At 38.4% G+C, this 15,901-nt stretch overlaps 1 protein-coding gene across 1 annotated transcript in view; it reads right to left on the bottom strand.

Annotated features, from left to right (window-relative positions):
* Nucleotides 1–10,026: 10,026 nt before the first annotated feature.
* CCDC148 (coiled-coil domain containing 148) overlaps nt 10,027–15,901 on the bottom strand; it is a gene marked incomplete at its 3' end in the record, with an annotated part of 178,290 nt that continues 172,415 nt past the window's right edge. The window contains exons 14-15 of the mRNA XM_080797922.1: nt 14,137–14,277; nt 10,027–10,173 (exon numbers count right to left, since the gene is read on the bottom strand). Of these exons, the coding sequence (XP_080654048.1) occupies nt 10,027–10,173; nt 14,137–14,277 (288 nt within the window). The remainder of the gene's footprint in view (nt 10,174–14,136; nt 14,278–15,901) is intronic.

Genomic DNA, 15,901 nt, shown 5'->3' with positions numbered 1-15,901 from the left:
CTCTCTCTGCCTGCCTCTCTGCCTACTTGTGATCTCTCTCTCTCTCTGTCAAATAAAATAAAATCTTAAAAAAAAAAAAAAAGCTTCCAGGACAAACAAAAACTGAAAGAATTTGCAAACACCAAACCAGCTCTACAGAAAATATTGAAAGGAGTCCTCTAAGCAAAGAGAGACCCTAAAAGTAGTAGATCAGAAAGAAACAGAGACAATATACAGTAACAGTCACCTTACAGGCAATACAATGGCACTAAATTCATATCTCTTGATAGTTACCCTGAATGTTAAAGGGCTAAATGCCCCAATCAAAAGACACAGGGTATCAGAATGGATTAAAAAACCAAAACCCATCAATATGCTGCCTACAAGAAACTCATTTTAGACCCGAAGACACCTCCAGATTTAAAGTGAGGGGGTGGAAAACAATGTACCATGCTAATGGACAGCAGAAGAAAGCTGGGGTGGCAATCCTTATATCAGATCAATTAGATTTTAAGCCAAAGACTATAATAAGAGATGAGGAAGGACACTATATCATACTCAAAGGGTCTGTCCAACAAGAAGACCTAACAATTTTAAATATCTATGCCCCTAACATGGGAGGAGCCAACTATATAAACCAATTAATAACAAAATCAAAGAAATACATTGACAATAATACAATAATAGTAGGGGACTTTAACACTCCCCTCATTGAAATGGACAGATCATCTAAGCAAAAGGTCAACAAGGAAATAAAGGCCTTAAATGACACACTGGACCAGATGGACATCACAGGTATATTCAGAACATTCCATTCCAAAATAACAAAATACACATTCTTCTCTAGTGCACATGGAACATTCTCCAGAATAGACCACATCCTGGGTCATAAATCAGGTCTCAACCGGTATCAAAAGATTGGGATCATTCCCTGCATATTTTCAGACCACAATGCTCTGAAGCTAGAACTCAATCACAAGAGGAAATTTGGAAAGAACCCAAATACATGGAGACTAAAGAGCATCCTTCTAAAAAATGAATGGCTCACCCAGGAAATTAAAGAAGAATTGAAAAAATCCATGGAAACAAATGATAATGAAAACACAACGGTTCAAAATCTGTGGGACACAACAAAGGCAGTCCTGAGAGGAAAATATATAGCGGTACAAGCCATTCTCAAGAAACAAGAAAGGTCTCAAATACACAACCTAACCCTACAGCTAAAGGAGCTGGAGAAAGTACAACAAAAAAAGCCTAAACTCAGCAGGGGAGAAGAGAAATAATAAAGATCAGAGCAGAAATCAATGAAATAGAAACCAAAAAGACAATAGAACAAATCAATGAAACTAGGAGCTGGTTCTTTGAAAGAATTAATAAGATTGACAAACCCCTGGCCAGACTCATCAAAAAGAAAAGAGAAAGGACCCAAATAAATAAAATCATGAATGGAAGAGGAGAGATCACAACCAACACCAAAGAAATACAAACAATTAAAAGAACAAACTATGAGCAACTCTACGCCAACAAATTCAACAATCTGGAAGAAATGGATACATTTCTAGAGACATATAAACTACCACAACTGAACCAGGAAGAAATAGAAAACCTGAACAGACACATAACCAGTAAGGAGGTTGAAACAGTCACCAAAAATCTCCAAACAAACAAATGTCCAGGGCCAGACGGCTTCCCAGGGGAATTCTACCAAACATTTAAAGAAGAATTAATTCCTATTCTCCTGAAACTGTCCCAAAAAATAGAAATGGGAGGAAAACTTCCAAACTCATTTTATGAGGCCAGCATCACCTTGATCCCAAAACCAGACAAGGATCCTATCAAAAAAGAGAATTACAGACAAATATCCTTGATGAACACAGATGCGAAAATTCTCACCAAAATGCTGGCCAACAGGATCCAACAGTACATTAAAAGGATTATTCACCACGACCAAGTGGGATTTATTCCAGGGTTCAAGGTTGGTTCAACATCCGCAAATCCATCAATGTGATACAATACATTAATAAAAGAAAGAACAAGAATCATATGATACTCTCAATTGATGCTGGAAAAGCATTTGACAAAGTGCAGCATCCCTTCCTGATTAAAACTCTTCAAAGTGTAAGGATAGAAGGCACATACCTCAATATTATCAAAGTCATCTATGAAAAATCCACTGCAAATATCATTCTCAATGGAGAAAAACTGAAAGCTTTTCCGCTAAGGTCGGGAACACGGCAGGGATGTCCTTTATCACCACTGCTATTCAACATAGTACTAGAAGTCCTAGCCTCAGCAATCAGACAACAAAAAGAAATTAAAGGCATCCAAATCGGCAAAGAAGAAGTCTAACTATCACTCTTTGCAGATGATATGATACTGTATGTGGAAAACCCAAAAGGCTCCACTCCAAAACTGCTAGAACTTGTACAGGAATTCAGTAAAGTGTCAGGATATAAAGTCAATGCACAGAAATCAGTCGCATTTCTTTACACCAACAACAAGACAGAAGAAAGAGAAATTAAGGAGTCAATCCCATTTACAATTGTACCCAAAACCATAAGATACCTAGGAATAAACCTAACCAAAGAGGCAAAGAATCTATACTCAGAAAACTATAAAGTACTCATGAAAGAAATTGAGGAAGACACAAAGAAATGGAAAAATGTTCCATGCTCCTGGATTGGAAGAATAAATATTGTGAAAATGTCTATTCTACTTAAAGCAATCTACACATTTAATGCAATCCCTATCAAAATCCCATCCATTTTTTTCAAAGAAATAGAACAAAAAATCCTAAAATTTATATGGAACCAGAAAAGACTGCGAATAGCCAAAGGAATATTGAAAAAGAAAGCCAAAGTCGGTGGCATCACAATCCCAGACTTCAAGCTCTATTACAAAGCTGTCATCATCAAGACAGTATGGTACTGGCACAAAAACAGACACATAGATCAATGGAACAGAATAGAGAGCCCAGAAATAGACACTCAACTCTATGGTCAACTAATCTTCGACAAAGCAGGAAAGAATGTCCAATGGAAAAAAGACAGCCTCTTCAACAAATGGTGCTGGGAAAATCGGACAGCCACATGCAGAAAAATGAAATTGGACTATTTCCTTACACCACACACAAAAATAGACTCAAAATGGATGAAGGACCTCAATGTGAGAAAGGAATCCATCAAAATCCTTGAGAAGAATACAGGCAGCAACCTCTTTGACCTCAACCGCAGCAACTTCTTCCTAGGAACATCGCCAAAGGCAACAGAAGCAAGGGCAAAAATGAACTATTGGGATTTCATCAAGATCAAAAGCTTTTGCACAGCAAAGGAAACAGTTAACAAAACCAAAAGACAACAGACAGAATGGGAGAAGATATTTGCAAACGACATATCAGATAAAGGGCTAGTGTCCAAAATCTATAAAGAACTTAGCAAACTCAACACCCAAAGAACAAATAATCCAATCAAGAAATGGGCAGAGGACATGAACAGACATTTCTGCAAAGAAGACATCCAGATGGCCAACAGACACATGAAAAAAATGCTCCACATCACTTGGCAACAGGGAAATACAAATCAAAACCACAATGAGATACCACCTCACACCAGTCAGAATGGTTAAAATTAACAAGTCAAGAAATGACAGATGCTGGCGAGGATGTGGAGAGAAGGGAACCCTCCTACACTGCTGGTGGGAATGCAAGCTGGTGCAACCACTCTGGAAAACAGTGTGGAGGTTCCTCAAAAAACTGAAAATAGAGCTACCCTACAACCCAGCAATTGCACTCCTGGGTATATATCCTAAAGATACAAACGTGGTGCTCCGAAGGGGCACGTGCACCCGAATGTTTATAGCAGCAATGTCCACAATAGCCAAACTGTGGAAAGAGCCTAGATGTCCGTCAGCAGATGAATGGATAAAGAAGATGTGGTATATATACACAATGGAATACTATGCAGCCATCAAAAGAAATGAAATCTTGCCATTTGCAACAACGTGGATGGAACTAGAGGGTATTATGTTTAGCGAAATAAGTCAATCGGAGAAAGACAACTATCATATGATCTCCCTGATATGAGGAAGTGGAGATGCAATGTGGGGGGGTTGGGGGGAGGTAGGAAAAGAAAAAATGAAAGAAGATGGGATCGGGAGGGAGACAAACCATAAAAGACTCAATCTCAAAAAACAGACTGAGGGTTGCTGGGGGAGGGGGGACGGGAGAGGGTGGTGGGGATAAGGACATTGGGGAGGGTATGGGCTATGATGAGTGCTGTGAAATGTGTAAACCTGGCGATTCACAGACCTGTACCCCTTGGGATAAAAATACATTATGTTTTTTAAAAATTAAATTAAAAATTAAAGATTGGGTTAAAAAAAATAGTGTATCATTCAATGGTTTTTAGAAAATTCAGAGCTGTGCTGCCACCACCACAATCCTCATTCATTATTTTTAATGGTTGCAGAGATTTTGTTTTATCTTATGCCATGAGATTAGTAAGTACTTGTTGAATTGGTTTAAACTGTAGATTTGGATTGAGAAATTGGAGAAAAAAAAGAACGTTGTCTAGAAACATAAAAATAAAAAAGCTCCAAGGCTTCTGCTGGTCCTTTAAGCCAGTTTTAAGCAACTATGTTATACTGATATAATAATATGGATGTGAAAATATTCTTTTCATTTTATCTAGATCTTTTCTTTCCAGATAGCAGAGTCCTAATCCACATGGACACAAATTCATGTTGCATTCTGCTGGATTTCCTTTAGCAAGTCAATTATTTTTGCTTTCAAGGAACGCTTTATTTCACTTGGGTAAGTTTAAAAATAAATACTACTTTTAATCATCTTCCCAAATCAAGTTAGTTTGTAATATTTCAACAGTAACAGGACAATTTGCAGCATTTGTTTTAAATATACTGTGAAGGTAAGCATTTCAGATTAATACAATATTTATAAAATGTCTAAAGCAATGTAAGCAAATTGTTTTTGAAATTATTTATAAATATTAGGAACTTTAAGCATATGTGGTGCTAAGTAATACTGACATGTCTGGGAAAATGTGCAAAACAGAGGGAGATAATGCAACTACTCTTTCCCCACACTTATATTCCCACATACAAAATAATACATTCTCCGAGGGGGGAAAAAGGCACTTGGTAAATTAGTAAGTCCTACAGTGACATTAAAACATGTACTTAAATACAAATCTGAATCAGCTAAGCAGTTGAAAATGTAGACTCAAATGCTATTGAAGATAGGAAAGGAAACACGGGCACTCGTTTGTGTAAAAAGAGGAAATGCTATGGTTGGAAAACATCTTTCTGTAGATTTTAAAAACATGACAAGAACAGGACAGATTTGATGCCACATTCCTCTCTCAGGATCGAGACTTGATCCCATGAGGGCATACTGCTCGTGGGTTCTATTATTACAATCCAGTCCCATGCTGAGCCTCGAAGTGTAATATTCACTCTTCCTCAATGCTTAGTGTCTAAGTTCCTGAGAACTTTCCCCCTCAGGACGGCTCTGGTTCTCAGCAGTAATCTAGCAAGTGCTCTTCTTCAAATGCATCAGGAAGCATGTACCATTTCCCCAAAACAAATTGATCAGATGTCAGAAACAGAATTCTCAGATCTGTTTCTCTCCTTAGGTCAAACTCCATCATTCCTGGGATTTGACTGAGACCTGAAAAATTCTGTATTTTAGATTCTCCAGCCAAACAGTCATGATCTTTAAAAGTTTCTAATTTCCCCAAGTTTCCTTAAAAATGTATTTTACTTTCTAAATGACTTTATACTTTACCTCTGTATCCTGGACTTAAAATCTAGCACAGCTAAGGAGATGATGGAGTTGTTTTGTTTTGTTTTGTTTTGTTTTAAAGATTTTATTTATTTGGCAGACGGAGATCACAAGTAGGCAGAGAGGCAGACAGAGAGAGAGGAAGGGAGCAGGCTCCCTGCTGAGCAGAGAGCCCGATGCGGGACTCCTTCCCAGGACCCTGGGATCATGACTTGAGCCAAAGGCAGAGGCTTAATCTACTGAGCCACCCAGATGCCTGATGATGGAGCTGTTTTAATGAGGGTAAAAGAAAACCCAAGAAAATATGTGTCCCATAAAAAATAAGCAAATATATGCCAGATATAGGAAGCTTCAGCCTCTTTGTGCTTTTTAAAAATGCCATATGGAACTCTGGATATGGGGAAATGGGCTGAACTCTTTGAGGAGAGAGAAAGTAATTTCTAGTTGGCCCATCCTTAGAGTGAAAATCATTGCTGTGAAAAACAGTACTCAGCAATTAAGGTGACAAAAAAAAAAAAAAAAAAGCAAAGCCTGAACTGTTTTCTTCTTCCTGCTTTCTGAAGAGAGGGGAGATGTTAATTGAGAGGACGGATTATAAAGACACATCATCAGTGGAGAGCATGTGACTGTGCTTGGTGCATAACAGGAACTGCAGAAAGATCAGTGTATTCCTGCATCACAGTAGCAAACCGACTTCAGCTAGTTTACATAGGAAAGCAATTTATTAAAGAGTGCTAGGTATTTCTGCAAGACCAGAGAGTCTCTGTTTGAGGTCATCCTACTGGGAAGATGCTCAGCGCTTACCAGGAAATTGCTTCATGGAGACCCACAGCTGCTCTGGTAGTCCCACACACCTCTATGGGCATCACCTACCCGGACTGCTAGATACTACCAGCTATGCAACTTTTACCCCCCAAAGCTTGAAAGCCTCCATGGTTAGCCTTGCCAGAAAATGGATTCTCGGGCTCTCACATAGCTCTCTCATAATGAAATCTCAAATAGGTGCATTGGATTGCCATTGACTATATACCATGAGAACCGGGAAAATGGAGTAGCTAGCTTCCACTCTGGGAGATGCGTACATAATGGGAGATGATTCCTAAATGTGAGAATGGTGTGGCTGGGTATCCACAAGGCATGGCACACATTTTCCATTGAAAGAATGGCCCCATTATAGACGCTGTAAAGTTAGGAGGTCTTGACAGATTAGATATTACAAGTGAGGAAGAGGGGGCAGCACACGTGACTCTCAGATTTCACATTTGCATCTGTGGTGGATGGCGGTGCCATTACTGAGATGGGGTGGGCTTGTTTAGTGCAAGAAAAGCCACTGGGATCAAGAATTCAATTTGGGGGGATTCTGGGAAGATGACAGCAGAAGTGGCATAATTTGTTAATCTCCTCAAAGCAGCCTATAAAAAGAAACAAAAAATAGCACAATAAAGCCAAACAGTAGTCTTCAATAGTAGGTGATAGTCTTCAACAGTAGGTGAGAAGGAATTCCCATATGCTACAAAATATGAGTGGGTAAGGAGTAACCACTGACAGCTTTAAGACCTGCTTGTACCAACACCTGTGCAGGACAGAGGGAAGCAAGGGACATCAGACAGACTGGAGAACCCCAAAGAGCCAAGAAGTACTCACTGGAAACTTCAGAAGACTGATGGGGGTTTTATACTCTAATAATGAATGAGCATAAAGAGCTTGCAGTGAACTCTGAAGGGGCGACAGAAGTCTGGGTCCCATGAAGTCCCACACTAAGTAGTCAAAACTTACTTCTAGGACAAAGCTCAATCATTACGGGAAATGTTGCAAGGAGAATGCAAATTGAGCACCACAGGAGTGGCAAAGTCCAAGGAAATAGCAGGTCCAGTTAAAAGTAGGGGAGGACATAGCTCCAGAAAGTAAGTGACACAAATAGGACAAAAGAGAGAACTATAGAGCTGTGAAGTTAGAAGGATTATCTGGAGCTACAGTTATTTCTAAAAGTCAAGGAAAACAAATTTTAAATATAAATGAAAAAAGAAAAGAATCAGATATTCATGTTAACGTGGAAAAAAAAAAACAGATTAAGAGGCAGAATAAACATCCCTACAGATAAGGAAGGAACACTAGGGAGACATTACCACAACATGTCTTGCCACAGAGAGAGGATGTGCTCTGACATGAAAGTAGGGCTTTCGTGGCTTATGGTCTGAAGCTTTGTGTCAAGTAAATTGAGGGCCCATGAAGGAACACTGTGACCATGGGAGACACTCTCAAGAGAGTTACCAATGTTCACAGCCCTGAGTCTTGTTAAGGATACCTTTTCCTCTTCTTATTAGGAGATGTGATGATGCAAAAGGCTGAACTGGGAGGGCATTATAATGAATTGTGGATAGAGATAAGGGATTTTGCCAATTGACTTTTCAGTGAAGGTTTGTTCTAATCAGCTGGGTTTGCTACATTATTTATTCCTATCATGTTGGAATACTCACGAAGCCAAAAATTCCACCGGTCAGACTGGTCCTTCTCTTTTTTTACGTTATTCCAGTAACTGCAACCCCTGAGCTAGAGGTGCCTAGGAATGGCAGGGAGTTGCAATGGAGAGGAAAAGAGCTTGAAGTGGGGGAGGAAGTCTTCCTAACAGTAATAATGGCAACTTCCAACAACACCAACTTGCTATTCTGATTAAATAATTTTTTTAAATAGTAAGAAATATATGCTTAAGGTTTGTTTGTTTGTTTTTTAAGATTTTATTTATTTGAGAGAGAAAGAAAGAGAATGCACAGGTGGGGAGGGGTTAGGAGGAGCAGAGGGAGAGGGAGAAACATACTCCCCACTGAGCAGGGAGCCCAACCTGGGGCTCAATTCAAGGACCTCGAGATCATGACCTAGGCTGAAGGCAGATGATTAACCAACTGAGCCACCCAGACACCCCATCTTTGAGTTTTATTTGAAATGTTTCCTATCTGGGGCACCTGGGCAGCTCAGTCAGTTGATTGGCTGACTCTTTTCTTTTTTTTGAATTTTAATACTTTCATTTAACCCAGTGTATCCAAAATATTTTAATTCTGACATGTAATCATTTACAGTTATTAATGATATTTTACATTATTTTTTTAATTTAATTTTATTTCAGTGTTCTAAAATTCATTGTTTATGCACCACACCCAGTGCTCCATGCAGTACGTGCCCTCCATAATACCCACCACCAGGCTCACCTAACCTCCCATCCTCCTCCCCTCCAAAACCCTCAGTTTGTCTCTCAGAGTCCACAGTCTCCCATGGTTTGTCTCCTCCTCCGATTTCCTCCAACTCACTTCCCCTCTCCATCTCTCAGTATCTTCTGTGTTATTCCTTATGCTCCACAAGTAAGTGAAACCATATAATTGACTCTCTCTGCTTGACTTATTTCACTCAGCATAATCTCTTGATTTAGGCTCACGTTATGATTTGAGGGTTGTGGGATCAAGCCTTGCAATGGGCTCTGTTCTCAGTGGAGAGTCTGCTTGAGATTCTCTCTCTAAAAATAAATAAATCTTTTTTTTTAAATGTTCCTTATCTATAATACTACCTGGATCTTACATAGATAATTTGGAATTTTTGATAGCATTTAAATTATAAATTTTAAAATACTCCTTCTAAACAACCACACAGATACATTTTTTTGCCAAGCCAAAACAGATATTCCCATGCTTGAAACGCTGTTTCTAATTTCTAACTTATTTTTACAGGCTAATTTGCAAAATGAAATTGTTTGGATGATTGGTTTGCAGTAAACATGGTATACCAAATTAGTTTCTAAATTTAGAGAAAGGTTGAGTCTCCTTTTATAATAATCAAGAAATAATAGAAGTATTAATGATAATGGAGCTTCCATAATTAAAAAGTCAAATTCTGAAATAACAAGCAGAAATGAACTTTAGCAGGTAGTAGCAACATAAATTATAATTCTTGCAAATGGTTACTTTGAGCTTTTTTCATGGGATAATGCAATCTCCAGTATGCAATTTACTAAATGATAAAACATGTATCATATGTGTCATAATTATGTTTCATAGTCTTGTTGAATTTAGTACTATTAGACATAACAAAGATATGGGAAATAGTGCATGAAATTCTGAGAGTCATAAAAGACAAAGTTGTTTTAATTAATGCTTTGATTTTTATGTCTGATATTTAAAATTTTTTACAAAGTAGTAATTGTTATCCATATAAATGTTTTCAAAGGAAAATCTTGTTTACATATAATAGGATTTGCAGATGAACTAGATTTTAAATAAAGTAGACTCCATGTCCTTTCTTGGAGGTTTTTGAGGACTGATTTTTGGTAATATCTCTTTGGCATAAAATGTCTTATGAAGTCCAGCTTCTCGAAGCGCTAACTCAAAGCGGAGTCTAGGGTCAGAAATTATCTGTAGAAATAAAATACATTTAAATAAGTAGCAATTCATTGAACTAAATTACATTTTATTATTTTGTTTCATATTTCCTCAAGCTGTTTAACTTGTTTTTTTCTGGGTAGATGACTATAAACTTGGTATATACAGTGACTATATTCTGTTGGGTTTTGTTTTTTACTGGAAATGTCCAGGGGCACCTGAGTTGTTTGGTTGGTTAAGTGGCCAACTCTTGATTTTGGCTCAGGTCATGATCTCAGGGTCTTGGGATAGAGCCCTAGGGAGTCTGCTTGTGGATTCTCTCTCTCCCCCTCTCCCTCTGCCCCTCTCCCTGCTTGGGCTCATTCATGCTCTCTCTCTCTCTCAAATAAATAAATAAATCTTTTAAAAAAAGAAAAGTAACACATACAAATTAAATTAAAAAAAAAAAGAAAGAAAAAGAGAAGAAAAGGAAATGTCCAAATCTTCTTGGCATGATTATTTTTCAGTGTATCCCTGGTTTCCACCATAAGGTATAGGGAATATCATGCCAAATTAGTAAAAAAAAAAAAAAAAAAAAAAAAAAAACCCCACATTGAAATTATTAAAAAATGGGGTGAAAAAAGCTTACTTTCAGTGCTATCCACTGATTCATTATTGATAGCTAGAATTAGAAAATAAAGACAATCATCATTTGAAATAAATCTAAACCACAACCTTATACACTGGTCTTTAAACATCAATTTCTCCATCATTCAGCAATATGTAAATTATGTTTAAACACATGGCCCCTACTTTAAAAACAACAACAACAACAAAATCAATCAAACTCTCCTTCCAAGGCTAGATTTCTATTTCAAGCAGGATTAGAAAATGTTTCCACCAATGTGATTCTAAGTGGGAATTGAAATATGAGTAGCTCAATTTCTATTTTCATTTATAGCTGATTGGGCCTTTTTCCTCTTCCCCTTCTTCTATGAATATTAAATGTCAACAGACACTGCTTGCCATGATAAGGTAGCCACATATGGATTTTAGCTAATGAGGCATTTTACATGGACTTGAAGTTTCCCGAGAGGATGGGATAATAAGCTGTTGAAAGCAGCCCCTCCTTTAAGAAGCTCTTAAGCTGACGGGGGTAATAAGAATGTATACAGATAACTACAGCTCGCGTGGCCCATGTGACTGATGTTCCAAGAATAGAAGAACACAGAGGTGCATTTCCCCACGCAGGTGAGACTAGGATGACCTCAGGTAAGCAACGGCACTTGAGCTAACTGTGATGTCCACCCTATTCTTCTACAAAGCAGAGTGGGGAGGAAAACAGAGCAGGAAAGGAAGGCACATGCAAATTCAGAGGTGAAATAGGTCAATTTGGGACCAGGGCAGTTTGGGTAGAACAATGGAGAAGCAGTCTACTACAGGGGTCTACCCATGAAGTACCCAATGAGTGCCTAACCCTGGCTGGCAGCAAGCAAGAAAGAAGGGAAGAATCAAGAGCCTCTGGCAACTAAAGAGGGACAGGAATGAGAGATGATGGTGCAGGCAACTCAAAAATACAGAGGTTTGTGTCCGAGAAGCAACGTAGTTGATCCTTCCACCCAGTGTCTCTTCTGGATACAGTCTCCGTGGTCCCCCTCATCCACGTCCAGGGATTCAGGCTCCACCTGGGTGCTCCCTAATTATCTCCTGGATTCACCTGTCTTCTCAGCTTCTGGTTTGTGAGGTTGAAAATGTCTCATTATTCTATTTTGAAAATAGATGAAGTGAAATGGAGATCTCTCTCGAAAGCTGACCTTCATTGCCCCAATTCACCTCCCCAGAAGCAGCCAGTCAGTTTCTCGTAAATGTGTTCTAGACATCTTCACCCTAAACATGACAGGAACAAAACAAATTCGCTTTCTCCCTAAGTCTGTTTTTACTTCTGTATTCTTATATGGTTAATGGCAGCCACAGCTAATGATTATAATTTACTGAATTACTTCTAGGTGCCAGGCAATATCCTAGGCAATTGACATTTATTATCCTAATCCTCATAAGAACCTTACAAATTATTATTTTACAGATGAAGTAAACAAGACATAAAGATGTTAATAGCTTACACAAGTTCACATAGCCGGTAAATAGCGGATGTGGATTTGAATCCAAAATGCAGGCTCTCCTCCGTATCACTTGCTGCCTAGCTTGGTATCATTACTCCCTCCTCTCAGACAAAGCCATGCATGCCCCTCCATCCTGTGTTTATGAGGCCTCTGCCATCTGAGAAGGGTCTGACCCCCAAACCCACCAATTTTCTATCCAGGACATGTTGCTAACACATGTCTGATTATATAATTCACCTGCTTCTGAGTCTCGCCTGTGCTCACAAGATAATGTCTTAGCAAGCTAGAGCTTCTATACTTTTCATTCTGACCCTAATCTAGGTTTCCAGTCTTATCTCCCGGTACCCACCCTTGCCGCTTACTTTACAATGAAGACACGCCAGTAAGGGCCCCTTTCTGCCCTCCTCTGCTTGGTGAAACCGTTAATTGCCTCAGCCCAGGTACCTGAAAGTTTTCCAGTTTCTGACCAATTCTTTGCCAACCCTGGCTGCCCTCCCTGCTTTGGCTTCTGGAGACACACTTACCTCCTATAATGAATCCCTTTCCTTTTACCCTACCCCTCCTCCCAACCTATTTTTGTTTGTTTGTTTTTACTTTAAATCACCTGGAGTAAATTTTGTTACTGCTGCTGAGAATCCTCGCCTAAGATGTAGATTAGTTTCTTCTTTGACGCTTTGGCTTCCCTGGTCAGCGTTTCCCTGGGTTCCCTCCTGCTTACCACCGCAGCCCTTAGACCTCCACCATGGACGTAGTCTCACCCCAGGCGCATTATTGCCACACAGGCTACCTTCCCTCCCAACCCAGCTACCCTGCTCACTTCCTCCAAGAGAACAAGTCCATCCTGTTTGGAATGCAGCCCTGGCAACTCCACAATGCCAGAGACACTGTATGTTCCATAAATATTTGTCCAATTAATAAATGAATTGTTCACAAAGAGGCACACTCTATTTGTCAGTGGGTGAATGGATGCAGTGTCTTACTTTTTAAATAATTAAATATTGAGCGGCTCCCTTTAGATTTGTAAAATTAATAAACTAGGGGGAACTTCTTTCTCCCTTAATTTCAGTGATATCCATTCATTCATCTGTCTTCCCTCCTGCCTTCCATCCATCCATCCAAAAAGACTTTTTAAGATCCTTTCTTGGTAACAGACTAAAAGGAGTCAGAAGTTCCTGAAAACGGTTAAATACACCTTCATACTTTTCCACAGAAAATGATTTCTTTTATCACTAGCTCTGATGTATTATCTTCGTTTTAATTTCTGAAAGCTCCCCTCTGCTTTATCCTATCAGTATCATCAGTTGTTCCTTTAATAGGACTTATATTATGATTTTAAACAAATTCCAAATGATAGAGATACATTTAAACAAAATACAATATTAACACAACTTTAAAGTTTACAAGTTTTAAAAATAATTTTTAACATAAAAATGTAAATTTAAAAAATAATTTTCGGGATGCCTGGGTGGCTCAGTCGGTTAAGTGGCTGCCTTCAGCTCAGGTCATGTCCCAGGGTCCTGGGATCGAGTCCCACATCGGGCTCCTTGCTCCGTGGGGAGCCTGCTTCTCCTTCTGCCTCTACCTGCCACTCTGCCTGCCTGTACTCTATCTCTCTGACAAATAAATAAATAAAATCTTTAAAAAAATAAAAAATAAAAAATAATTTTCAGTGACAGATTCGTATGTTCAGATAAACTATTCCACGGTCACCTATCAACTATTTTATAACATTACGAATTGGGCAGTGATCGTGTGCTATCATTTAGCAGTAAAAATTATGTTAACCCACGTGGCATTCAAATGTAAATATTGAAAATAATCTGAAACCCAAAACACACACTTCCATAAATCTTATCGTCATGGCTTTTGCATCAATCATGCTAATTCCCATAATTACCTGGTATTCATTGTATGTATTCAATGTAAAGAGTGGCTTTTGAAGAATAAATTCTTCTTCAATTCCAATACCCATCCTTGCTTTCGATGCCGTTGTATCTGACATCATTCTAACGGGATCAAACTGAGCGACAATAGCAACCTAAAAGAAGAAAAATCACAGCTACTTGGATTAAGATACAAGCTAACTACTTCTGGGGAACACTATTAATGTCTAATGTGTAATAAAATTTCCTAACTTTAAGGAAGATAAAACCTAAGAAGGAAGGGCAGACAGAATATTAAACCAGGCCAGTCCTAGAAATCCATGAAGGAGTTAATGGTTTAAAAACAAAATATGTTAAAAGGCCATGATATATATTGTTTGCTACTGATTGAATAATTACAGTTATGATGAAATTTAGATAAAATTTATATTTCTCGTACTAAGAGGAAATCTGACCTAGAAAACCTACATATTGAACTACCCTAAAAGTAACCAAAAGTAAAAAACATTGACTTTTAACCACTAGCAACATATGGCCATGGTAACAACCCCAAGAAGCTTTCTAGAAAGTTTAATCTGATCAAGCTCAATCTAGAATATATTATTAAGGGGTTAAGTTGAGTTGTGTTGGCATCATTGGGCAAGATGGGTGAATGCCATTGTGTAAGTAACTAGAGTTCCAGGGATTGTTGTAAACCATTGTTTTCCCTTCTACTGAAAAACTGTACAGTCATTTTAACATAAATGCCCTTGTCCTTTATGGTAATTGAAATCATTCAAACCTGTATCCTAATGAAAAGAAGCCACTAATTTTGTAAATTATATGCACCATTAGTAACACCTGCCTGTTAATTCCTAAAGTCAAGAATTAGCATTAAGAAAATGGCATTTTTAATGCCATTTAGAAACCGTAATGACATAACTGAGTTGAACGTACTTTAATTATTATAGGTTTCCTAGCCAAAATGTCTTATACTATAGTTCTAAACACTGATTACAGGTAATGGGCACGGATATTTCCTCTTTCAAGGAGTTCACAGATGGGAAGAATTCTAATTATATGGACTCCGTAGTTATCGAAGTTATATTGTGAACAAGAATGTGTTTAGAAATAGTGACATTAAAGTTTTGTCCCCCGGAATGTAATTATTTGCTAATGATAGAGTAATTTAACATTTGTTGAATCTAGGATGACAGGTCTTAGGTTCCTATGCTTTGAATTTATTTCTGTCAACTATTTTATCAAGGAAGATGATATAATAGTTATATGCATTAACACTTCCCCTACCATTTAACTAGACCTCCTCAGTTTGAATCCAGTCTGACAGTTACTAGCTGTGTGACTTTGGGGAACCTATGCCTCCTCAGTTTCCTTTTCTATAAAAGAAGAATATTGCTATAAAATAGAAATAATACATACATCATGGTGTTGCTGTAGAGTTTGAGATAAAACCTAAGAACATTTAGAAGAGGGCTTTATACTTAGTATTAATTTTAAAATATGAACACACATTGGGCACCTGGGTGGCTCAGTGGGTTAAGCCTCTGCCTTCAGCTCAGGTCATGATCTCAGGGTCCTGGGACCAAGTCCCGCATTGGGCTCTCTGCTCAGCAGGGAGCCTGCTTCCCCCTCTCTCTCTGCCTGCTTGTGATCTCTCTCTCTGTGTCAAATAAATAAATAAAATCTTTAAAAGAAAATATGAACACACATTACTGCAAACCTATGGGGCAGGTACTATCATTAGTCCCATCTTTCAGAGGAGGAAAGGAAGCTTAGGGA

This window comes from Martes martes, assembly GCF_963455335.1.
Source record: "Martes martes genome assembly, chromosome: 3".
In the NCBI taxonomy this organism is placed as follows: Eukaryota; Metazoa; Chordata; class Mammalia; order Carnivora; family Mustelidae; genus Martes; species Martes martes.
Note: the sequence above shows the minus strand (reverse complement) of the source record. Positions and strands in the feature narration are given on the sequence as shown.